This window comes from Mobula hypostoma, chromosome 30 (genome assembly GCF_963921235.1).
Source record: "Mobula hypostoma chromosome 30, sMobHyp1.1, whole genome shotgun sequence".
NCBI classification, from domain to species: Eukaryota; Metazoa; Chordata; class Chondrichthyes; order Myliobatiformes; family Myliobatidae; genus Mobula; species Mobula hypostoma.
The window spans coordinates 3,266,488-3,292,358 of NC_086126.1; the positions used below are offsets into that span (position 1 = coordinate 3,266,488).

At 53.2% G+C, this 25,871-nt stretch overlaps 1 protein-coding gene across 1 annotated transcript; it reads right to left on the reverse strand.

The window, feature by feature from the left end:
• LOC134339590 (protein phosphatase 1B-like) lies at window positions 1–25,278 on the reverse strand. The gene is made up of 7 exons (XM_063036219.1): window positions 24,796–25,278; window positions 16,652–16,921; window positions 15,094–15,683; window positions 6,207–6,324; window positions 5,182–5,293; window positions 3,894–3,948; window positions 1–473 (listed from the first exon to the last, which is right to left on the reverse strand). Exons 2-7 carry the CDS (start codon window positions 16,908–16,910, stop codon window positions 444–446), a joined length of 1,164 nt encoding a protein of 387 aa, XP_062892289.1. The 5' UTR covers window positions 16,911–16,921; window positions 24,796–25,278; the 3' UTR covers window positions 1–443.
• Between the last annotated feature and the right edge of the window lie 593 nt (window positions 25,279–25,871).

Below are 25,871 nucleotides of genomic sequence, written 5' to 3' on the forward strand. Positions count from 1 at the left end.
GCGGTGACTCCCCCCCCCGCCCCCCCGCCAAGCGCCAGCCCGGACCCCACCGTCGGGGTGTTAACACTGTGCAAGAGTTAGTGCAGTACAGGTCAGGGCCGAAAGTTTTTCTTTAAAAACTAGGTAAACAATTATTAAGCGAAAAGCCCTTCGCACAGCCCCGGAGGGTCCAACGTGAGTGGAATTCCATCGGATGGGAGGGTGGGGAGCGGGGGCTGGGGGTGGTGGACTCGGGGAGGGGGGGAGGTGACTTGAGGAACGAGCAGAGGCGAACAGCGATGATGCGAAAGGGGCTATCACAGGGGTGACCGGCGAAGGGGAGACGCTTCATAAATATGGCGTGGGATTCTCTTCTACACACACGCACACGCACACACGCGTCTCCTCGAGATCCGGGCTGAGACTGTCGGGCGCCTCCCACGCCAATCCACCGGCACCGCCCGTTACAACGAGCCGCCTGCATCTTCCAGCTCCTGCGGGGGGAAAACGGAGACCGTTTACGGCACGGGACGCGGGGACCCCCACCCCCCCGGCCCACGTCGGGTCACCCCGTCCCCCAGGATCTCCGATTTCAGATTCAGCACGTCAGCAGGGAGATTCGGAGTCCAATTCCCGCCGCTGCCCACTGTCTCCCCGTGACCGCGTGGGTTTCCTCCCACAGTCCGAAGACGCACCGGTCAGCAGATTAATTGGTCATTGTCAATCGTCCTGTGATTAGGCCAGGGCTGGACGGGGGGATTGCTGGCCGGCCTGGCTCACTGGTCCACCATGTCCCTCTAACTCAGGGCTGCCCAAACTGGGGTCCACGGACCCCTCGGTTAACAGTAGGGGTCCGTGGCATGAAAAGGGTTGGGGGCCCACCATGCTTCGGGGGTTTGTCACAAAACTATAAAGACGAGCCTCAGCCTCCATCACCTCAGGCAGTGTGCTCCAAACTCCAGCCAGGACGTTGAGGGGAATTCCTCCCCCTCAGACCCTCCCAACTTCAACCCATCCCCTTGTCAGGAAGCAGGCTGGAGCAGCCACCCCTCCCTCTGTCCGTGGTGCTCAAGTACTCCTTCTCTTCTCCTCACAGGCCCATCACTTCCAACTGGTTCCCCTTCTTCCCTTCGTCCACTCTCCTCTCCTATCAGATTCCTTCTTCTTCAGCCCTTTGCCTCTTTCACCAATCACAACCCAGCTTCTTACTCTACCTGGTCTCACCTATCACCTCCCAGTGTCTCACTTCATCCCCCCTCTCCCCCACCCACCTTCTCCCTCACCTGGTCTCACCCGTCACCTCCCTGTGTCTCACTTCATCCCCCTCTCCCCCACCCACCCACCTTCCCCCTCACCTGGTCTCACCCATCACCTCCCAGTGTCTCACTTCATCCCCCCCTCTCCCCCACCAACCCACCTTCCCCCTCACCTGGTCTCACCTATCACCCCCCAGTGTCTCACTTCATCCCCCCTCTCCCCCACCCACCCACCTTCCCCCTCACCTGGTCTCACCTATCACCTCCCAGTGTCTCACTTCATCCCCCCCTCTCCCCCACCCACCCACCTTCCCCCTCACCTGGTCTCACCTATCACCTCCCAGTGTCTCACTTCATCCCCCCTCTCCCCCACCCACCTTCCCCCTCACCTGGTCTCACCCATCACCTCCCAGTGTCTCACTTCATCCACCCTCTCCCCCACCCACCCACCTTCCCCCTCACCTGGTCTCACCTATCACCTCCCAGTGTCTCACTTCATCCCCCTCTCCCCCACCCACCCACCTTCCCCCTCACCTGGTCTCACCTATCACCCCCCCGTGTCTCACTTCATCCCCCCTCTCCCCCACCCACCCACCTTCCCCCTCACCTGGTCTCACCTATCACCTCCCAGTGTCTCACTTCATCCCCCCTCTCCCCCACCCACCTTCCCCCTCACCTGGTCTCACCCATCACCTCCCAGTGTCTCACTTCATCCCCCCCTCTCCCCCACCCACCCACCTTCCCCCTCACCTGGTCTCACCTATCAACTCCCAGTGTCTCACTTCATCTCCCCTCTCCCCCACCCATCCACCTTCCCCCTCACCTGGTCTCACCTATCACCTGCCAGTGTCTCACTTCATCCCCCCTCTCCCCCACCCACCTTCCCCCTCACCTGGTCTCACCCATCACCTCCCAGTGTCTCACTTCATCCCCCCTCTCCCCCACCCACCCACCTTCCCCCTCACCTGGTCTCACCTATCACCTCCCAGTGTCTCACTTCATCCCCCCTCTCCCCCACCCACCTTCCCCCTCACCTGGTCTCACCCATCACCTCCCAGTGTCTCACTTCATCCCCCCCCCTCCCCCACCCACCCACCTTCCCCCTCACCTGGTCTCACCTATCAACTCCCAGTGTCTCACTTCATCCCCCATCTCCCCCACCCACCCACCTTCCCCCTCACCTGGTCTCACCTATCAACTCCCAGTGTCTCACTTCATCTCCCCTCTCCCCCACCCACCATCCCCCTCACCTGGTCTCCCCTATCACCTGCCTGTTTATACTCCTCCCACTGTCCCCCACCCTCTTATTCTGGGTTCTTCCCCCTTCCTCTGCACTCCTGATGAAGGGTCACAGCCTGAAACTTTGGCTGTTATTCCCCTCCATAGATGGTGCCTGGCCTGCTGAGTTCTTCCACCATTCTGTGCGTGTCGCTCGACGTGTAATCATTATGTTAATGCACCAAGCTAGCGAGAGAGAGAGGATTTCCCTTTACAGACACAAAGGCAACAAAGGGATCTGGGAATACAGGTACATAATTCGCTGAAAGTGGTGTCAGAGGTGGATAGAGTCGTAAAGAAAGCTTTTGGCACACTAGCCTTCATAAATCAAAGTATTGAGTACAGGAGATGGGCTGTCATGTTGAAGTTGTAAAGACATTGATGAGGCCTGATTTGGAGTGTTGTGTGCAGTTTTGGTCACCTACCTACAGGAAATACGTAAATAAGGTTGAAAGAGTGCAGAGAAAATTTACAAGGATGTTCCCAGATCTGGAGGACCTGAGTTATAAGGAAAGATTGAATAGATGAGGACTTTACTCTTCAGAACATAGAAGACAGAGGAGATTTGATAGAGGTACACAAAGCGATGAGGGGTATAGAAAGGGTAAATGCAAGCAGGCTTTTTCCATTAAGGTTGGGTGGGCCTAGAGCTAGAGGTCATAGGTTAAGGGTGAAAGTGAGAAGTTTAAGAGGAACACGACGGGAAATTTCTTCACTCAGGAGAGAAGTGACAGTGTGGAATGAGCTTGATTTCAACATCTAAGCAAAGTCTGGATTGGTACGTGGATGGGAGGGGCATGGAGAGCTATGGTCCTGGTGGAGTAGGCAGTTAAAATGGTTTTGGGATGGACAAGATGGGCCGAAGGTCCTATTTTTCCGCATTATTTCTCTATATATCGCAGACACTGTGGAAATATATCCTGTAACCCCGAAGTCTTCATGAATTTGTAACTTTTGTAAAATGTAATGTGACAAAACGGAACCTGTGAAATCCCAAGGTGCTCTGTTGATTTGGATGGGAGGCTTACAAGGGTCTGTGTGTATCTTGTGATAGGAAACTGTGTTTTGACGACAGAGGTAAACAAGACAGAGCTGCTAAGGAACAAATGTCAGAACCAGATAAGGATGAAGATAACAGAGGAATGTTACGGAATGGGGCAGACTAATTACCGCTCTCTGTAAAAAGTATAAGAGTGCTTTGTTTGAGATACAAGATCGAAGCTATTTTCCAGATACTTGTGTGAAGACAGAATTCCCATGCAAGCAAATAATGAATGTGCCTATAAATTGATTCACTCTGAATTTGCCTCTGTATATTAGAAGTCTGAGCTAAACGGTACACGACAATGCTAAACGGCCGTTGTTAATTTTTTGCTTTACCTGATCGGCCTGCTCCGGGACCAGCTGGTTGTAGACAGATTCAATGACGCTCCGCCTGAAACAGCAGGAAGTGAAGGATTTTCCCGGTTACAGCACGAAGGGTTAAACCCAGACGGCGCCAGTGTAAGATTTGACAGGGTTGAGAACGGCCCGCTCCCCCCCACCTCCCAAACCAACCGGTGTCATCGGGAGCTCCCCCCACCCCGTCTTCAAATGTCATCGGACACAAACACACCAGCCTCCCCTCCGTGACTCTGTCTGCACTCCACACTGCAGCCGGCGAAATCAAAGACCCGCCCCACCCCAGACATTCTCCCTTCTCCGCCTCCCATCGGGCAGAAGATACCAAAGCCTGAAAGCTCGTCCCACCAGGCTCGAGGACAGCTTCTACCCCGACGATATCGGAGCCCTGACCTCACAGTCCACCTCGTCACGGCCCCTGTGCCTTATTGCCTACCTGCACCGCACCTTCTCGGTAACCGTAACACTCTCGTCTGCGCTCTGTCACTGCATGACCTTGTTCTACCCTCAGCGCACTGTGTAACCATCCGATCTGTATGGACAGCGCACAGGACAAGCCTCTCACTGTGTCTGGGTGCCTGTGACGATGCAAATGTCCGCGGGGGTATTGCTGAAAGCGTGCCGACCGCTCGCATCGATCGCGCAGGGATGCGAGACGGTGGCAGTCTCAGCCCAGTACGGCCCTCTCCACCGTCGGCAGCACCTCCAGAGGTCAACATCCACGGTCAGAGATCCCCACCACCCGGGATCACAGTCTCACAGTCCCATCGGGCAGGGGGTACAGGAGCCTCACGTCCCACGCCACCTGGTTCAGGAGCAGCTACCTCCCTTCGACCATTGGGTTTTGCATGACCCCCATCCCTACCTCAACAACAGAAGCCCACCGATCAGCCCCTGGCACAACCGGGGACTTGCGTCTTATCCTCCCAGGACCACCGACCCGGGAGGAAGTGTTGCCGGCAAGGCGACGACCCTTCGCCCATACCCTAACGCACCCCTGCCCACGGCTACGGCCCTGACTCCGGAGCACTCTGACGTCGTGGGGGGGGGCGGGGGGGAGAGGCGAGGAGACCGAGAGTGATCAGGGGGTGAGCGGAGAAGGGGAATGAGGGGGAGAGAAGGGGACGGGGGGAGGAGAAGGGGATGGGGGGAGGAGAAGGGGACGGGGGGAAAAGGGTGTGAGAGGGGCAGACGAGGGTCGGAGGGAGGGGTAAAGAGGACAGGGGGTGGGAGACGGAGGGAGGAAGGGGTCAAGGCACTTGCTTACTTGCTGGTGAGCCCCCCTCCTGGGGGCAGGTTGGGAATATTCTCGATGAGCATGGTGTGCATGACGTCCAGCATTCCCGGCGGCCCATCCGGCCCGGCGTTGGTCACCAGCTCTGCGGGGAGGGGGTGGGGGGAGGAAGAGAGAACAGGAGAGAGACCTGTGGTACTCGGGAGGCACATCATGGCGTGGGACCCCTCACCGATACCCTCCGCTCCCCCCCCCCGACCCGCCAGACCCTGGGAGCCACATTCTAACCTCCCCGGGAATGTCACAAGCACATGTCCGTCCGCCAGACGCCACGGCGATTCCAGACCGGCAGTGACATCGGAACGGCAGGCCCGGTGGGAATTCCAACTCCGAGCGTGCTGATCAAACGGAATAATCCCTTCCCAACGGCGGTGGGTGTGGGGCGTCTCGGCCAGCATGGCCCGACGGGCCGAATGTCCTGCTTCCCTGCTGTAAGTCGGTGACCGCCTCCCAGGCTTCGCCACATCCAGGGCGCACACAAACGCACAGCACAGAAACAGGCCCTTCAACCCAGCAAACCCCTGCTAACCCTCAACCACCCGTTCTCACTGAATCATCTCCCCACCTCGGCCCCCCCAACAGATTCCAATCCTCACCCTGAAACCAACAAAACCACATGTTGGGTGTGGGAGGGAACTGGAGAAGGGGTGAGGGGAGAGAGGGGGAGGGGCAGAGGGGAGAGAGAGAGAGAGGGGGGGACCAGAGAGGGGGGGGCCAGGGGAGAGAGGGGAGAGAGGGGGTCAGAGCTTGGGAAGAGGGGAGTGGGACAGAGGGAGATGAAACCCAGGTCTCTGGTGCTGAGAGACAGCAGCTTGATACACTGTGCCCTCCTCTCGCCGGTCTGGGGTCCCGAGGCTAAACCCACCACAGTCGAGTACCGGAGGGACAGGACAGGACGGGACAAGTCGGGGGGGGGGGGGGTGTCGAGGTCAGGGAGTAGTGCTAGGAGCCCAGGGGCAGGGGTTCAGGCCGACCGCCGTGCGGGGATGCTTCCTGACCTTTGACCCGTGCCTCCAGGTAGGCGTCGAGCTCGGCTTCCCTCCGTTTGGCCTCCTCCGAGGGCCTGGGTGCATTCTCGAAGCAGACCAGCTCGATGCTCATGTTATCGCGGCTCCCCTGAGGAAAACGAAGCGAAGCCGCGGTCAGTCCCTGCTCTCCACAAACCCCCACCACGACCCCATCTGACAACCAAAAGGGGGAGCTGTTTCAGGTTCCAGCGGATCTATCCTGCACCAATTACAAAGACAGCAGCTACGTTTCACGAGGAGTTTGAGGAGATCTGGTCTGTCACTGAATTCTCCACAGGTGAGCCCTGGAGAACGTTGGGACTGGAACGGCACAGGATTGGGAAAAGCCGCAGAGAGTTGCAAACTCAGCCAGCCCCAGCGTGGGCGCCAGTCTCCCCGTCATCGAGGCCATCTACCTCAGGAAGGCAGTGCCCACCTTTCAGAAGCCACACCATCCCAGGACTTTACCCCGTCTCGTTACGGAAATCCTACAAAAACTTGTGGATGCGGCCCAGTCCATCACGGGTAAAGCCTTCCCCATTACTGAGCACATCGACACGAAACATTGTCACGGGAAAGCAGCATCCATCCTCAGGGACCCCCACCACCCAGGACAGACTCTCTTCTCACTGCTACCATCAGGAAGGAGGTACAGGAGCCTCACGTTCACACCACCAGGTTCAGGAACAGTTATTACCTCTCAACCATCAGGCAGGAAGTACAGGAGCCCCAGGTCTCACACCACCAGGTTCAGGAACAGTTGTTACCCCTCAACCATCAGGCAGGAGATACAGGAGCCCCAGGTCTCACACCACCAGGTTCAGGAACAGTTATTACCCCTCAACCATCAGGCAGGAGGTACAGGAGCCTCAGGACTCACACCACCAGGTTCAGGAACAGTTATTACCCCTCAACCATCAGGCAGGAAGTACAGGAGCCCCAGGTCTCACACCACCAGGTTCAGGAACAGTTATTACCCCTCAACCATCAGGAAGGAGGTACAGGAGCCTCAGGACCCACACCTCCAGGTTCAGGAACAGTTATTACCCCTCAACCATCAGGAAGGAGGTACAGGAGCCCCAGGTCTCACACCACCAGGTTCAGGAACAGTTATTACCCCTCAACCATCAGGCAGGAGGTACAGGAGCCTCAGGACTCACACCACCAGGTTCAGGAACAGTTATTACCCCTCAACCATCAGGCAGGAGGTACAGGAGCCTCAGGACTCACACCACCAGGTTCAGGAACAGTTATTACCCCTCAACCATCAGGCTCCAGAACCAGAGGGGTTAACTCCATTCACCCCATCACTGAACTGTTCCCACAACCTAGGACAACTTTCAATGACTCTTCATCTCCTGTTCTCGATATTTATTGCTTATTTATTTATCATTATTTCTTTCTTTTTGTATTTGCGCAGTTTGTTGTCTTTGCACTGTGGTTGAACGCCCAAGTTGGGCCATCTTTCATTGCAGCTACTATTCTATAGATTTGTTGAGTATGCCCACAGGAAAATAAATCTACAGGTACTTTCATAATGACTTTTACCTTGAACTGCCACGGGGGAGGAGGTACAGGAGCCTGGAGACACACACTCAGTGTGTCTGAAACGGCTTCTGCCATCAGAGTTCTGTACAGGCATTGAACCCGTGAACTGTTTTGGCACTACTTTCTGAAACAGAATAATTTACGGCACATTTCACGTGCTGCACCGGACTGCTGTCACTACCTGGAGTCCTGTGCCCGAGTCTCAGGCGCGTACATGTGTCTAGGGAGCCCAAGACAAAGGGCTGCCACAAAACAAACACAAATTCCATGACATGTGTGAGTGACGATAAACCTGATTCTGATCTGGGTCTCTGTTGTGGACTGAGAATGGGAAGGGGGCAGAGAGAGGGGAATCATGGTTGGGGAGAGGGGACGGAGCGGGAAGCACCAGAGAGACAGTCTGTAATGATCAATAAACCAATTGTTTGGAATCAAATGCCCTTGCCTGGCGTCTCAGGGCTGGGGGTGTCTGCCCCCCCGACCTGTCCCATGCCCCTCCCATGGCGATCCACCCTCGCCATTCCCAACATCCTTTGTTCCCGCCAGATTTACAAGCTTGATCTCTGGTCCAGGTTGACAAATTCAGCATTGTCCAAAAGTCACTGAAAGCAAGCACGCAGCTACAGCAGGCAGTGAAGAAAGCTAATGGCATGCTGGCCTTCATAACAAGGGGAATTGAGTACAGGAGCTAAGAGGTCCTTCTGCAGTTGTACAGGGCCCTGGTGAGACCACACCTGGAGTACTGTGTGCGGTTCTGGTCTCCAAATTTGAGGAAGGACATTCTTGCTATCGAGGGAGTGCAGCGTAGGTTCACAAGGTTAATTCCCGGGATGGCGGGACTGTCATATGTTGAAAGATTGGAGCGACTGGGCTTGTATACACTGGAATTTAGACGGCTGAGAGGGGATCTTATTGAAACATACAAGATTATTAAGGGATTGGACACGCTGGAGGCAGGAAGCATGTTCCTGCTGATGGGTGAGTCCAGAACCAGAGGCCACAGTTTAAGAATTAGGGGTAGGCCATTTAAAATGGAGTTGAGGAAAAACTTTTTCACGCAGAGGATTGTGGATATGTGGAATGCTCTGCCCCAGAAGGCTGTGGAGGCCAATTGTCTGGATGCTTTCAAACAACAGATGGATAGAGCTCTTAAAGATAGCGGAATCAAAGGTTATGGGGATAAGGCAGGAACTGGATACTGATAGTGGATGATCAGCCATGATCACAGTGAATGGCGGTGCTGGCTCGAAGGGCCGAATGGCCTACTCCTGCACCTATTCTATTGTCTGTGGTCTTAGGCACCCCGGCGATATGTATGTGCTCAAGAATTTTACACAGCGCTGGGCTCGAGTGATAATAAACCCAATTCTGATCAACACACACAAAACACTCAGCCGGTCAGGGGTCACCGACGGGGAGGAATAAACAGTCGAAGGCTGAGACCCTACTTCAGGGCCTCCGATTCCCATCTGTTTGCTCACAGTGGCAGTGCGGAGCAAAGGCAAAACGTTTACGACAAAACAGTGAGGCATGGAAACAGAATGATGAAGCCTGTTTTAGGGTGCTGTGTGCAGTTGTGGTCACCCACCTACAGGAAAGGAGTAAATAAGTTTGAAAGAGTGCAGAGCAAATTTACAAGGATGTTGCCGGGTCTGGAGGACCGGAGTTATAAGGAAAGATTGAATAGGTACGGACTTTATTCCTTGGAACGTTAAAAGATTGAGAGGAGATTTGATAGAGGTAGACAAAATTATCAAGGGTATAGATCGAGCTAAATGCAAGCAGGCCTCTTCCACTGAGGTTGGGTGGGACGACAACCAGAGGTCATTGGGTTAAGGGTGAAAGGTGAAAAGTTTAAGGGGAATAACTTCTTCACTCAGAGGATGGTGGGAGTGAGAAACTCAAGAGGGGCATGTGAGCCCGATTTCAACGTTTAAGTCTGGATATGTCCATGGAAGGTTTTGGTCCTGGTGCTGGTTGATGGGAGCAAGCAGTTTAAATGAGGAGAAGATGGTGACGCGACGACAGCGCGCACGGCCTCTCCGGTGAAGGGCATCTGTAATCTGTCGAGGAGGGGACCGTGCACAATTCTGATTTGATGGAGACGGACGTGAGAGTGCGGAGGAACATCTGGAAAACTCTGAAATGCCCGCTTCGCTGACGCTGTGTGGTAACCAGAATCTCCAGAGCAGAAGGCCCCGAAATCCTCGGCTTTGCTTGTTTCAGCGGCCGGGGCTAGGTTGAGGGTGCTCGGCAGAGGATGGCGCTCGGGAGGCTGTATCGGACAGGCTGGTTGGAGGCTCGAAGTTTTCGGATGGACGGACTCAGTGTCGGCTGTGGTCGGATGCTTCCAAGGTGTCAGCAAGTTATTGGTGCCTGGAGGTTTATGGCAGGGAGTTTCTCCCTTTTGCCGCCTGCTATTGGGGACTCGGGAGTCGATCGACTCGGGACTTTGAGACTTTATTTTACCGTGCCCATGGTCTGTTCTTCATCAGATTATGGTATTGCTTTGCACTGCTGTAACTATATGTTATAATTACACGATTCTGTCAGTGTTAGTCTTTGGTTTGACCTGTTTTCTGTGATATCACTCTGGAGAAACATTGTATCATTTCTTAATGCATGTATGCATTTCTAAATGACAATAAAAGAGGACTGAGTGTTAAATAATCTTAAAAAAAGGGTTCAGCACAGACTAGATGGGCTGAAGGGCCTGTTCCTGTGCTGTACCATTCAGAACTCTGAAGGGAGTTGTCAGAACATCACACGAAATGCCAGGGGAACTCAGCAGGTCAGACAGAGTCTTTGGAAATGAACAAACGGTCAACGTTTCGGGCCGAGACCCTTCATCGGGGCCGGAAAGGAAGGAGGAAGAGGCTGGAACAAGGAGGGAGAGGGAGGACAAGCTGGAAGATGATAGGTGCAGCCAGGTGGGTTTGGGAGAGGGTACAAAGCAAGAAGCTGGGAGGTGATTGGTGGAAGAGGTAACGGGCTGAAGGAGGTGGGATCTGATAGGAGAGGAGAGTGGACCATGGGAGAAAGGGAAGGAGGAAGGACACCAGAGGGAGGAGACAGGTAAGGTGAGGGGAAGAGGTGAGAAGACTCTTCGGTTCTGGTTGCCTCACTGGGGCAAGGACAGGGAGGCTTTACTGAGGGTGCAGAGGCGATCTACCTGGATTACAGAGCGCAAGAGATTCTGCAAGGCAACAAGACAAACCCCTTGCCCCCACCCCCCACCCCATCGTCTACCCTTCGCATTAGAGAGCATGTCTCACGAGGGTAGGAAATGAATAAACGGTCGACACTCCGGGCCGCAGGCTGCCAAATATTTCGACATTTTGTGGGTGTTGCTCAACCTGCAGAGTTTCTTGTGCTCAGAACACCACGTCCAAGCAACAGAACATCAAAACCAGGATGTGAATGCTGAGGCTTTATAAGGCATCGGTCAGACCACACTCGGAACACTGAGGGCTGTTTTGGGCCCTTTATCTAGGAACAGATGTGCTGGCCTTGGGGACGGTCCGGAGGCGGCTCAGGAGAATGAGTCTGGGAACGAAAGGGTTAACATACAAGGAATGTTTTGGTGGCTCCGGGCCTTTCCTCACTGGAGTTTAGAAGAATGAGGAGGGATTCTCATTGAAGCCTATGTAAGGCCTAGATAGAGTGGATGTGGAGAGGATGTTTCCTGTAGTGGGGGAGTCTGGGACCAGAGGGCACAGATAGAGTGGATGTGGAAAGGATGTTTCCTATAGTGGGGGAGTCTAGGACCAGAGGGCACAGATAGAGTGGATGTGGAGAGGATGTTTCCTATAGTGGGGGAGTCTATGACCAGAGGACACAGATAGAGTGGATGTGGAGAGGATGTTTCCTATAGTGGGGGAGTCTAGGATCAGAGGACACAGATAGAGTGGATGTGGAGAGGATGTTTCCTATAATGGGGGAGTCTGGGACCAGAGGACACAGATAGAGTGGATGTGGAGAGGATGTTTCCTATAATGGGGGAGTCTGGGACCAGAGGACACAGATAGAGTGGATGTGGAGAGGATGTTTTCTATGGTGGGAGAGACTAGGACCAGAGGGAACAGACTCAGAATAGAGAGGCATCCATTTAGAACAGAGATGAGGAGAAATTTCTTTAGCCGGAGAGTGGTGAATCTGTGGAATTCATTGCCAGAGACGGCTGTGGAGGCCAGGTCATTGGGTATATTTAAAGCAGAGGCTGATGGGTTCTCGATTAGTCAGGGTGTCAAAGGTTATGGGGAGAAGGCAGGAGAACGGGGTGGAGAGCGATAAGAGACCGACGGGCTGAATGGCCCTAATTCTGCTCCTGCGTTTTATGGTGTTACAAACTCTCCTGGAGCTAGTAACGCTAACGGGGGAACTTCACTCGGGGCGGTGAGTGCAGATCGAGCTGCCGGTGCAAGTGCTGAATACAGGCTTGGCTCAACAGTTGATAGAAGTTTGGACGGGTACACGGACGGGAGGGGTGTGGTCCCGGTGCAGGCAGTGGGCAGTTTAAATGGGTCAACATGGACCAGAGGGGCCGAAGGGCCGTGCAAGCGGGTCAGAGGGTGTGGATCCCGCGGTAACTTGCCACCAGCAGCGGGCCCCGCGTCAGCAGCGTGGTCACAACGTGAGCCACACAACACCAGGGCCGAATCAGGCCATTCGACCCCTTGAACTGCTGCTGCACTGTGCTCGGCTGATCTCTGAGGCACCCGTATCCTCCCCTGGAGGTGTCTGACTGTCCTTGGGGAGTGCAGTGGAACAGAGGGACCTCGGGGCACAGGGACATGGTACCCTGAAAGCCGGGCCACCAGACAGGGCAGAGAAGGTGTCATTTGCCACCCTGGCCTTCACCGGCCAGGGCACCGAGTACAGGAGCTCAGACACCAGGTTGGTGCGAGCTAGACGTTGGCCAGGCCACGTTTGGAGTATTTCGTTCCGTCTCGGCCGCCCTGCCAAAGGAAAAATGCCGCTGAGCGGGAGAGAGTGGAGAGGATGTGGCCGGGACTGAGTTATGGAGAGAGGCTGGGCAGGCTGGGACTTTATACCTTGGAGCACAGGAGACTGAGGGGTGACCTTATAGAGGTGTGTAGAACCACGAGGAACACAGATAGGGTGTAGGGGACTGAGGGGTGACATTATAGAGGTGTGTAGAACCATGAGGGACACAGATAGGGTGTAGGGGACTGAGAGGTGACCTTATAGAAGTGTATAGAACCATGAGGGACACAGATAGGGTGTAGGGGACTGAGGAATGACCTTATAGAGGTGTGTAGAACCATGAGGGACACAGATAGGGTGTAGGAGACTGAGGGGTGACCTTATAGAGGTGTGTAGAACCATGAGGGACAGAGATAGGGTGTAGGGGACTGAGAGGTGACCTTATAGAAGTGTATAGAACCATGAGGGACACAGATAGGGTGTAGGGGACTGAGGGGTGACCTTATAGAGGTGTGTAGAACCATGAGGGACCCAGATAGGGTGTAGGGGACTGAGGGGTGACATTATAGAGGTGTGTAGAACCATGAGGGACACAGATAGGGTGTAGGGGACTGAGGGGTGACCTTATAGAGGTGTGTAGAACCATGAGGGACACAGATAGGGTGTAGGGGACTGAGAGGTGACCTTATAGAAGTGTATAGAACCATGAGGGACACAGATAGGGTGTAGGAGACTGAGGGAATGACCTTATAGAGGTGTATAGAACCATGAGGGACACAGATAGGGTGTAGGGGACTGAGGGGTGACCTTATAGAGGTGTATAGAACCATGAGGGACACAGATAGGGTGTAGGGGACTGAGGGGTGACATTATAGAGGTGTGTAGAACCATGAGGGACACAGATAGGGTGTAGGGAACTGAGGGGTGACCTTATAGAGGTGTGTAGAACCATGAGGGACACAGATAGGGTGTTGGGACTGAGGGAATGACCTTATAGAGGGGTGTAGAACCATGAGGGACACAGATAGGGTGTAGGGACTGAGGGAATGACCTTATAGAGGGGTGTAGAACCATGAGGGACACAGATAGGGTGAATACACGCAGTGTTTTTCCCAGGATTAGAGAATCACCAAATGGAGGACACAGATCTGAGGTGAGGGGGAAGAGATTTAATAAGAGCTTAAGGGGCAACTTCTGCACCCAGAGGGTTCAAAGTCCAAAGTAAATTTTATTAACAAAGTAGATATAGGTCACCATAAACAACCCCAAGATTCACTTTCCTGAGGGCACACTCAACAAATCTGTTGTAACTATCACAGCATCAATGAAAGAATGCAGAAGACAACAGACCGTGCAAATGCAAATATAAATAATTAGCAATAAATAACGACAACAAGAAATAAAGAGTCCTTAAAGTGAGATCATTGGTTGTGGGAGCATCTCAACGGATGGGCAAGTGAGTGTAGTTGTCCACTTCTGTTCAAGAGCCTGACGGTTGAGGGGTTAGTAACTGTTCCTGAACCTGGTGGTGCGAGTCCTGAGGCTCCTGGACCTTCTACCTGACGGTAGCAGTGAGAAGAGAGCTTGGTCTGGGTGGTGGGGGTCCCTGATGATGGACGCTGCTTTCCTGTGACAACGCTCCCTGTAGATGTGCTCAATGGTGGGGAGGGCTTTACCCGTGATGGACTGGGCCGTATCCACCACCTTTTGTAGGATTTGCCGTTTGAGGGCGTCGGGGTTTCCATACCAGGCTGTGATGCAGCCAGTCAACACACTCTCCCCCGCACATCTACAGAAGTCTATCGAAGTTTTAAATGTCAACTAGTGGTCAGCATCTGGAACCAACTGTCAGAGGAAGTGGTTAAGACAGATACGATAGTATCATTTAAGAAGCACTTATCCGGAGGAATAATTGGACAGGTACGTGGATAGGAGAAGTTTAGAGCAGGGTTTCCCGAACTTTTTGTTTTAATGCCACAGACCAAAACCATTAAGCAAGGGGTCTGTAGACCCCAGTTTGGAAACCCCTGGTCTAGGGGGACACGGGTCGAATGCAGTGAAGTGCGTCGATTCGCACCAGTGACCCACAGGGGCCGAGAATGTGCTGGGGGGAGAGGGCAGCCCGCACGTGTGCCAATATGGCACACCCACAACGCACCCACTCCAGCCTTTGTACTGTGGGAGGAAACTGGAGCACCTGGGGGAAATCCGCGCGGTGGCAGGGACAGCGTGCAAACTCATCACAGGCCGCGGTGGGGAATTGGACCCGGGCTGCCACTGGCGCTGTGCCACCTGGCCGCCCGCTAACGGGTACCGGCTTAGGCGGGGATCGTTGACTCCAGACCGCTAGCGCGGCGTAGCAAGCAAAAACCCGCCCGCTCACCTTGTACAGGCAGGTGTCCGCCACCATGTTACAGATGAGCTCCAGGTTGTCGGTGATCTCGAGCCGCGACCGGACGAAGGCGCACAGCTCCTCGTTGGTCATGACGTCCCAGATGCCGTCGCAGGCCAACACGGCGAACTCGTCCTGCGGGGAGCGCTCGATCACCATCACCTCCGGCTCGGGCGACACCAGCTGCTCGGTGGGGCCCTTGCCGTCGACGCACTTGTAGTCGTAGTCGCCCAGGGCACGGGAGACGGCCAGCGAGCCGTTCACGCGCTGCACCATGACGCTGCCCCCCGCCCGCTGGATCCTCTCCTTCTCGCGCGGGTTACAGGGCTTGTGGTCCTCGGTGCAGAAGTGCTCGGAGCTGCCCCGCTGTAGCACGCCCCTCGAGTCCCCGCAGTTGATGAGGTAGACGTGGGTGGGGGAGACCAGCAGGGCCACCGCTGTGGAGCCGCTCCGGTCCATGTCGTTGTCGGCCAGCGCCGAGTCGCTGCGCATCCGCTCGTCGATGTTCAGGAAGCCGGTGCGGATGGCGCGGCGCACGCTCTCCACTGCAGCCGGCGTGTCCAGGCGCCCCTCCAACAGCCCTGGAGAAGAGCGAAGATCAGCGATGGGGGGGTGGGTGGGTGAGGTCTCGTCACTGGGACAGAGAGCTGCTTATCGCTCGTCTGTCCTATCCGCTACTTGTGTTTTCAATTTAAAATTCATAATCTGATTTGTGGAGGTATTTCGATTTGCGCGGTCTGTGTATGTCAGATTGATTCCTGGGATAGCAGGACTTTCATATGATGAAAGACTGGATGAACTGGGCTTATACTCTCTGGAATTTAGAAGATTGAGGGGGGATCTGATTGAAACGTATAAGATTCTAAAGGGATTGGACAGGCTAGATGCAGGAAGATTGTTCCCGATGTTGGGGAAGTCCAGAACGAGGGGTCACAGTTTGAGGATAAAGGGGAAGCCTTTTAGGACCGAGATTAGGAAAAACTTCTTCACACAGAGAGTGGTGAATCTGTGGAATTCTCTGCCACAGGAAACAGTTGAGGCCAGTTCATTGGCTATATTTAAGAGGGAGTTAGATATGGCCCTTGTGGCTAAAGGGATCGGGGGTATGGAGGGAAGGCAGGTACAGGGTTCTGAGTTGGATGATCAGTCATGATCATACTGAATGGCGGTGCAGGCTCGAAGGGGCGAATGGCCTACTCCTGCACCTATTTTCTGTGTTTTCTACGTGCGCTTCGTGGGTGCTCTGCGCTCCAGAGGAACGTGGTTTCGTTTGGTTGTATATACGTACGGTCAGGGCCCAACGCACCTGAGGGGAGAGCGCGGAGATCCGGGGAGGAGGGAGGCGAGAAGCAACCTCGAGGGACTAGAGCCGGAGGGACACTCAAGGGGGGTTTGACAAGCGGAGGCAGTCTGCCGTTTAACGGCAGGTGGGGGGGGGGGGCTCGAGGCAATGGAGATGCAGGAGGAGTTTTGGAGGGAAGAGGGACGAGAGGAGCGGATGGGAGGGAGAGTAAGGACCATGGGGGGGGAGGGGGTCACCGTCTCCCACCTGTGAACTCGCGGCTGCCGGTGATGTGGTGCAGGAGGTGCTGGGCGCAGTAGCGGGCCACGCCCGAGCCCGCGTGCCCGTCGTAGATGGCGAAGAAGGACCAGTTCTTCAGCCGGTCGCCCAGCTCGGGCATGGCCGAGTGGGCATCCTCCATGTCCACTCGCCAGCCCTGCATACTGCACAGCCCGTAGCGCAGTCCGTTCCCCTCCCCGCGCTCGTTCAGCTTCTCCGTCTTCGGGCGGTCCAGGAAGGCCCCCATCTCGATCCCACCTGCAACGTGTCACAGGAGAGAAGGGGCATTCAGCAATATCAGTACCAACACACCCCCTGCAAGTACCGGGACCCTCCCCGGGACATTTGTAACTACCCTGAGTTCCCCTCGAAACCTCCTATGTAACTCTCGTGGAGTTCTGCAGGAGTTGGGACCGCTTCTTTTCACATTATATGTCAATGACTTGAATGACGGAATCGATGGCTTTTTGTTCAAGCTTGAGAACGATACAAAGTTTGTTCGCGTTGAGGGCGAAGAGAGTCTGCAGAAAGACTTACGAGAAATTGGGAGAATGAGCAAACAAGTAGCAGATGGGATACAGTGTTTGGTCGTGCACTTTGGCAGAAGGAATAAAGGCAGAGACTACTTCCGAAACGGGAGGCAACATTCGGGAATCACAGGTGCAAAGGGATTTGGGAGCACTCGTGCAGGATTCCCTGAAGGTTAACTTGCAGGTTGAGTCGACGGTGAGGACGGCAAGCTAGCGTTCGCTTCAAGAGGGCCAGAATGAAAAGCAAGGATGTAACGCCGGCACTGGTCAGACACACTTGGGAGCTTTGTGAACCGTCCTAAGAAAGGACACGCTGGCCTTGGAGAGGGTCCGGAGGAGGCCCACTGTAATGATGTTGGGAATGAAAGGGTTAACGCATGAGGAGCGTCTGATGGCTTTGGACTGGGTGGAGTTCACAGGAATGATTGGGGGGGGGGAAGAATCTCATTGAAACCTAATGAATATTGAAAGGTCTGGACAGAGCAGACGTAGAGGAGATGCTCCTTACAGTGGGTATGTCTCCGACCAGTGGGCACAGCCTCAGAGCAGAGTGGCAGTTCCCACCTTTGTTACGCCGAGGAGCCTTTAACCGAGAGTCTGTGGAGCCCAGGAACACAGGGACATCCCTTTAGTACAGAGATGAGAAGCAACAATCGTTCTCATTTTTTTTTACAGCTGTGCGGACTGACCACTGTCCTGAGCAGGAATTACCTTTTTTTAAAAAAAACACGGCCTTTAAAATGCCAAAACTTCAGATAATTTTTTGTAATCTGCATACTTTGAATACCGACCATGAAAATTGAAAAGTCTTTGGATTTTATTTATTAATTAAGGGGTACAATGAATTACACTCCAAGTGGACCACAGCCTTGTGGTAGGGTTTGGAGGCTTGCCTGCCTCCGTTAGCCAGAGAGCTGTGCTGGCTGGAGTCAGGACTTTGTGCTTTGGCTCTCGATAGGGGAATTAAGAAAGCTTGTGGGGTGTTAGCTTTCATAAGTCGAGGGATAGAGTTTAAGAGTCGCGATGTAATGATGTAGCTCTATAAAACTCTGGTTAGGCCACACTTGGAGTACTGTGTCCAGTTCTGGTCACCTCACTATAGGAAGGATGTGGAAGCATTGGAAAGGGTACAGAGGAGATTTACCAGGGTGCTGCCTGGTTTAGAAAGTATGCATTATGATCAGAGATTAAGGGAGCTAGGGCTTTACTCTTTGGAGAGAAGGAGGATGAGAGGAGACATGATAGAGATGTACAAGATAATAAGAGGAATAGATAGAGTGGATAGCCAACATCTCTTCCCCAGGGCACCACTGTTCAATACAAGAGGACATGGCTTTAAGGTAAGGGGTGGGAAGTTCAAGGGGGATATTAGAGGAAGGTTTTTTACTCGGAGAGTGGTTGGTGTGTGGAATGCACTGGCTGAGTCAGTGGTGGAGGCAGATACACTAGTGAAGTTTAAGAGACTACTAGACAGGTATATGGAGGAATTTAAGGTGGGGGGGGTGTATGGGAGGCAGGGTTTGATGGTCGGCACAACATTATGGGCCGAAGGGCCTGTAATGTGCTGTACTATTCTGTGTTGGTAGGGTCACCCACACCAAACAGGGTCAAAGGGTAGAGGCCAGTCTAAGACTGGTCCACCAGTCTGCCAGGTTCAGGACTAACACCCCCGGGCCAGTCAAACAAAATTGTTACAGAAACAGCAATGAAGAATCCTTCCCCATCTGAGTGTGACAGTATTCCTGAGTCTCCACCCGGGACTTAAATGACTGACAGCAGAGAAGCTACTGACACCATGCCCAACTGCCTACCTGCCCGTCATCTCAATACAATGTGCATCTTTGGACATTAAGCTCCCAGCTATAATCTTCTATCAGCCACGATTCAGTGATGCCCACACCATACCTGCCGATCTGTAACTGTGCAGAAAGTTCATCTCCCGTATCCTGTATACTGCACACATTCCAGTATTAACACCTTCAGACCCCCATTCATCCTTTTTGATTTTGTCCACCTTTTATGCTACAGCTCATCCTGTCGACTGCAAAATCATCAGCCTCTCCTTGCTAGTAGTCTTACTACACATTGCCTCTGTTTGTAAACCAACTACCTCATCCTCAACCCTGTCACTTCGGTTCCCAGCTCCTTGTAAAGACACTGCCCAGAAGACAACAAATGGCAAACCACTTCTGCAGAAAAAACACTGCCAAGAACAATCATGGTCATGGAAAGACCATGATCGCCCACGTCACATGATGATGATGTCATACGACACAGCACATAATGATGCTATCATATGACAAGGCACATGATGATATTGACCAATCACTAGTATGCTTGTTAACAACTTCTGGTGTGGTATCTTATGCAAGACTGTTACAAAATCCAATAATTCAACCACAGGTGATCAGGAGCAACCTCAGGAGTCTGTGACCTAAAACAATGACCCCGTTTCCCTCTGCACAGATGCTGCCTCACCCAGTTTTATTTCCCTCTTCCACTCTGTGTTCTCTGGTTTCGTTTCGGACTAACGGCATCTGCAGGTTTTTTTTTGAAACAGAACCGGGCTGAATATCACTGGCATGTCACGGAATTTGTCAACTTTGCGACAGCAGTAGATTGCAATACATAAGAGTACAGAAAAAACTGGATTAAAGTGTCTATACACACACACACACTTTTTCAAAATAGTTAAATTAAGTAGTGCAAAAACAGAAATGAAAAAGCAGTGAGGTAGTGTTCATGGGTTCAATGTCCATTCAGAAATCGGACGGCGGAGGGGAAGAAGCTGTTCCTGAATCGTTGAGTGTGTGTCTTCAGGCTTCCGTACCTCCCCACTGATGGTAGCAATGAGATCAGAACATGTCCTGGGTGATGGGGGACCTTAATGATGGACGTCACCTTTCTGAGGCATCGCTCCTTGAAGATGTCCTGGATACTACGGAGGCCGGTGCCCGTGATGGAGCTGACTGAGTTTACAACTCTCTGCAGTTTACTTCGACCCTGTGCAGTAGCCTCCCACTCCCCCCCCGCCCCGCCCCATATCAGACAGTGATCAGCCAGTCAGAATGCTCTCCACAGTACATCTGTAGAAATTTGTCAGGTGTCTTTGGTGACAAACCAAATCTCCTCAAACTCCTATTGAAGTATAGCCACTGTCGGGCCTTCATTGTAACTGCATCGGGATGTTGGGACCAGGTTAGATCCTCAGAGATCTTGACACCCAGGAACTCGAAACTGCTCACTCTCTCCACTTCTGATCCCTCTATGAGGATTGGTGTGTGTTCCCTTGACTTTCTGAAGTCCACAATCAGCTCTTTGGTCTTACTGACGCTGAGTGCCAGGTTGTGGGTGCGACACCACTCCACCAGCTGGTGTATCTCGCTCCTGTACGCCCTCTCCTCACCACCTGAGAATCTGCCAACAGTGGTTGTATGGTCAGCAAATTTACAGATGGTATTTGAGCAGTGCCCAGCCCCACAGACACGGCTGCTGAGAGTGGGCCAACTACACATCCCCGAGGTGCGCCAGAGTTGATTATCAGCGAGGTGGAGATTGTTACTACCACTCGGCAGACATGGCGGTCTTCCGGTTTTTGATCTTTGCCATGTGCTCTGGTTATCTGCCCACCAACAGGCCACTCGGCCCATTCTATCTGTACTGGCCATCTACTCAAGTCCCCTTTACCAGCTCTTGGTCTGTGCCTCCAATGCACAAGATCGGAACCAGGCCACAGAGGGTCGTAGGCTCCATCACAGTCCCAATCCTCCACACCCTCCAGGCGTCTTTCAAAGTTGGGGCCTCAAGGAGACAGCATCCATCACCCAGGACATGCCCTCTCCTCATCGCTACCCTCAGGGAGGAGGTACAGGAGCCTGAAGACACACATTCACTAACGGGGAGACCAGCTAGTGGTACGGAGACATGGCAGGAGGCCTCCGCCCTTGAGCGACTGCTCGATGGAAAGAGAGGGGCTGCTGATTCTCGAGTTGGGGGAAACAAAATAAGCAACGTTTCAGAGTGTGACATCAAAACAGCGAGCTGTTGGCCCCCCTCCCAACTCACTGTGGCAGAATTGATATCTCCCCCCACCCCTTACAGATTCTGGGCCTGCATTCACTGGAATTCAGAACAATGAGGGGGGAACCTCATTGAAACCTATCGAATGGTGAAAGGCCTCAAAAGAGTGGATGTGGAGAGGATGTTTCCTATAGTGGGGGAGTCTAGGACCAGAGGACACAGATAGAGTGGATGTGGAGAGGATGTTTCCTATAGTGGGGGAGTCTAGGACCAGAGGACACAGATAGATTGGATGTGGAGAGGATGTTTCCTATAGTGGGAGAGTCTAGGACCAGAGGACACAGACAGAGTGGATGTGGAGAGGATGTTTCCTACAGTGGGGGAGCCTAGGACCAGAGGACACAGATACAGTGGGTGTGGAGAGGATGTTTCCTATAGTGGGGTAGTCTAGGACCAGAGGACACAGATAGAGTGGATGTGGAGAGGATGTTTCCTATAGTGGGGGAATCTTGGACCGGAGGACACAAATAGAGTGAATGTGGAGAGGATGTTTCTATAGTGGGGGAGTCTAGGACCGGAGGGCACAGATAGAGTGGATGTGGAGAGGATGTTTCCTACAGTGGGGGAGTCAAAGACCAGAGGACACAGATAGAGAGGATGTGGAGAGGTTGTTTCCTGTCAAGGACCAGAGGACACAGATAGAGTGGATGTGGAGAGGATGTTTCCTACAGTGGGGGAGTCTAGGACCAGAGGACACAGATAGAGTGGATGTGGAGAGGATGTTTCCTATAGTGGGGGAGTCTAGGACCAGAGGACACAGATAGAGTGGATGTGGAGAGGATGTTTCCTATAGTGAGGGAGTCTAGGACCAGAGGACACAGCCTCAGAATAGAGGGACATCCTTTTAGAATGGAGACGAGGAGGAATTTCTTTAGCCAGAGAGTCGTGAATCTGGGGAATTCGTTGCTACAGGCAGATGTAGTGGCCAAATCATTGGGTATATTTAAGGCAGAGGTTGATAGATTCTTGATTGGTCAGGGCATGAAGGGATACGGGGAGAAGGCAGGAGATTGGGGCTGAGAGGGAAAATGGATCAGCCATGATGAAATGGGGGAGCAAACTCGATGGGCCAAATGGCCCAATTCTGCTCCTGTGTCTTGTGGTCTTACAGTGAGAGTCTTCAAAGGGTTGGGATGGGCAGTGGTTTTTGACAGACTCTGGACTGTGGTGTCTGGGGGCTTTGCTGTTGCTTGGTGGGTGGTGGGTTGATGCTTTTTGCTGGAACAAGTTGGGGTTCGGGGAGACGGAAGGGTTGATGCTTTGTTGCTGCTTGTGTGTGGGAGGTGGGTGTCAGGGTTCCAAACATTTCCCTGTCATTCATTCCTCGGTTTTTTTTTCCCCTCCGTTTCCTGGAAGTCTGTGAAGAGTAAGAATTTCAGGTTGTATACGATAGTCCTTCAAGTTGCCCACTGGTGTAGCCCGACTTCGAAGATCCTTCTTCTCCCAGGGGTGAGGTCTTTGTAGCTTCTGTTAGCCTTTCGTAGCTCTGGGTCTTAATGGGATGGGGTTTCTAGCCCTGGTGGCCAACCCGGGATTGGGACTGTCCATGGCATAATTACTCAGGGATTGGAATCAGATGATTGTTATTATATGTACTGAGGTACAGTGAAAAGGCTTCAAGCCCACTTCTACCTCCACTGGGATTTTGTCCGAAGGCTCATTCCTTTCATCCCAGATGTGTTCCTTTGAGCTCGGCACAGCTCAGATGCCATCTATAAATTTGCTGACAACACACCACTGCTGGAAGATTCTCAGGTGGTGACGAGAGGGCGTACGGGAGCGAGATCTACCAGCTCGTGGAGTGGAGTGGTGCCACAGCAACAACCTGGCACTCAACGTCAGTAAGACCAAAGAGCTGATTGTGGACTTCAGGAAGGGTAAGATGAAGGAACACATACCAATCCTCACAGAGGGATCAGAAGTGGAGAGGGTGAGCAGTTTCAAGTTCCTGGGTGTCAAGATCTCTGAGGATCTAACCTGGTCCCAACATATTGAAGTAGTTATAAAGAAGGCAAGACAGCGGCTATACTCTATTAGGAGTTTGAAGGGATTTGGCATGTCAACAAATACACTCAAAAACTTCTATAGTTGTACAGTGGAGAGCATTCTGACAGGCTGCATCACTGTCTGGTATGGAGGGGCTACTGCACAGGACCGAAAGAAGCTGCAGAGAGTTGTAAACTCACTCAGCTCCATCATGGGCACCGGCCTCCGTAGTATCCAGGACATCTTCAAGGAGCGATGCCTCAGAAAGGCAGCGTCCATCATTACGGACCCCCATCACCCAGGACATGCCCTCTTCTTATTGCTACCATCAGGGAGGAGGTACAGAAGCCTGAAGACACACACTCAGCGATTCAGGAACAGCTTCTTCCCTTCTGCCGTCCAATTTCTGAACGGACATTTATTAACATTTTTTAACCCCCCTCGGCCCTGAGGAATGAATGATGGGACAGCGAAGGTCCTGCAGCATTTAGCGGAAGGCATTGTTTGGATCAGCGACCAACACAGTCTGTGACTGCACTGGGGGAAGGGGGCAGACCGCGGGTGTCACGGGGGGGAGGGGAGCAGCCCGCGGGTGTCACCAGCAATGGTTTAAACCCCAACGATACCTAGTTCCAGGAGTTAGGGGAGAGACAGACAGCAATTTGAAGATCCCTACACACACACACACACACAGTGAGGAGTTTGTACGCTCCCTCCCCGTGACCGCGTGGGTTTCCTCCAGGTGCTCCAGTTTCCTCCCACAGCCCGGAGACGCACCCGGTTAGAGTCAGCAAACTGTGGAGATGCTTAGCGGGACACTTACGGGCTGCCCCCCCAGCACATCCCGCCAACTGTCGTTGGTCTTTGACGCCAAAAGTAACACATTTGCCTGCACATTTTGATATACGTGTGACAAGGCTAATTTTTAAAAACACACGCACGTCATGTGATACATAGCTACACACACATTCTTGAATGCATACACACACTCTATCTCTCTAACAGACACACAGGGTTGAAATTACAGGGGAGGATTAGGCTTCCCGTCCAGCGGGCCAGCCGGAGACGAGACCACCCCCCCCCCCACCCCCACCAACTTTCCTCTCCCTGGGCCAGATGCTCAACGGGGAAGATTTCTGTTCCCCCCCCCCAACCCCTCCACAGTTCCCCACAACCCAGGGTTACCCCTTGACACCAGATACCATGGTCGATCCTCGAGGAGAGAGGAAGGAAGGAAAACGGGAGGGGAACGGGGACGAGAGGGGAAGGTATTTGTCCATTTCTTCCTCCAACCGGTGGAAACCGGAATGGGACGGCGGGGGGGTGAAGTCCCTGAATGATCGCTCCCACGAGCGATTACCGCGATGAAGCGCTATCTAGCTGCCGGGCCAGAAGGGGACAGGGTCTGGAAAAATCTACCGAGGCTGGGAGAGGGGGAGGGAGCAGGTACAGAGCCAAGCTGGCCTTCAGGAGCCCAGAACTACGGGAGAACTCCCTCTCCCGCGACCTCCTTTCCAAAATCCTCCGTCTACTCACCCTCTCCGCCTCTGCTCCGGATTACACTGGTGTAGCCTCGCTCCTAGGAACAGCCATTTCCAATCCTAAAAAATCCCTGTACGCTCGTTTTAATGCTTCAAAAAAAAATAATTAAAACCCCTTCTTCCCCCTCCCCGGGGACTCCGCGGCTCCGCAAATAACAGCCTTACAGACTGCGAAATGTATTTATAATTCAAATCACACAGGGAGCTTTAAAAAGGGAATTTTAAATTGCTGGGGGAAAAAAAATTTGCAACAAGATTAAGGAAGTGGGTGGGAATTGGGCGGTTTGCAAAAACAACCCTCTCCCCTCCCCTTTATATCTTTTGCCTTCCCTCCTTCCTGAAGTAAACGCAGGCGCTCGTTCAGCCCAGGCCCTCGACTGGAGGGGGGCAATTGCGCAAAACAAACCGAAATAAAAAACGAGAGGAGGGGAGGGGGGACAGAACCCGTGAGAGAGAGAGCGGAGACAGAGGGCGAGGTACCCGGATCTGCTGGAATGACATCACCGCCGGCCAATGGCCAGCCGCCACGTCACGCGATATTGACATGCTACACTCACTGGCAACATTGTATCCGGGGGAATCCGGGCCGGATTCCAAATCGCGGCGCTCCGGCCCCGCCGGGGCTCCCGTTGCGTTCATTTGGAGGTATTTCATCTTTGGGAGGGGAGACGGGGGGGGGGGGTGGGGGGGTTTAACCCCTCCAACTTCACCCTGGACGTTTGATTCGGAGGGTCAGGGATGGGAAGCTGCAAACCCGGCCAGATCCCATTTTCCAGCGTAATCGGGGAAATTTCCTGTGTAACTCCGGATCCGATCCAGCATTCAAGAAGTACACAGTTAGCCAAAAAAAAACACAAGTATTGAGGAGATTCATATTGAATAAATATTTTTTTTTAAAAAAACACTCGCAGATTTCTATAGAGAGCATTCTGACTGGCTGTGTCAGCGCCTGGTACGGGTGGGGAGATGGTGCACAGAATCGAGTGAAGTTGCGGGGAGTTTAAATTCAGCTCCATCATGGGCACCGGCCTCCGTAGTATCCAGGACATCTTCAACGAGAGATACCTCAGA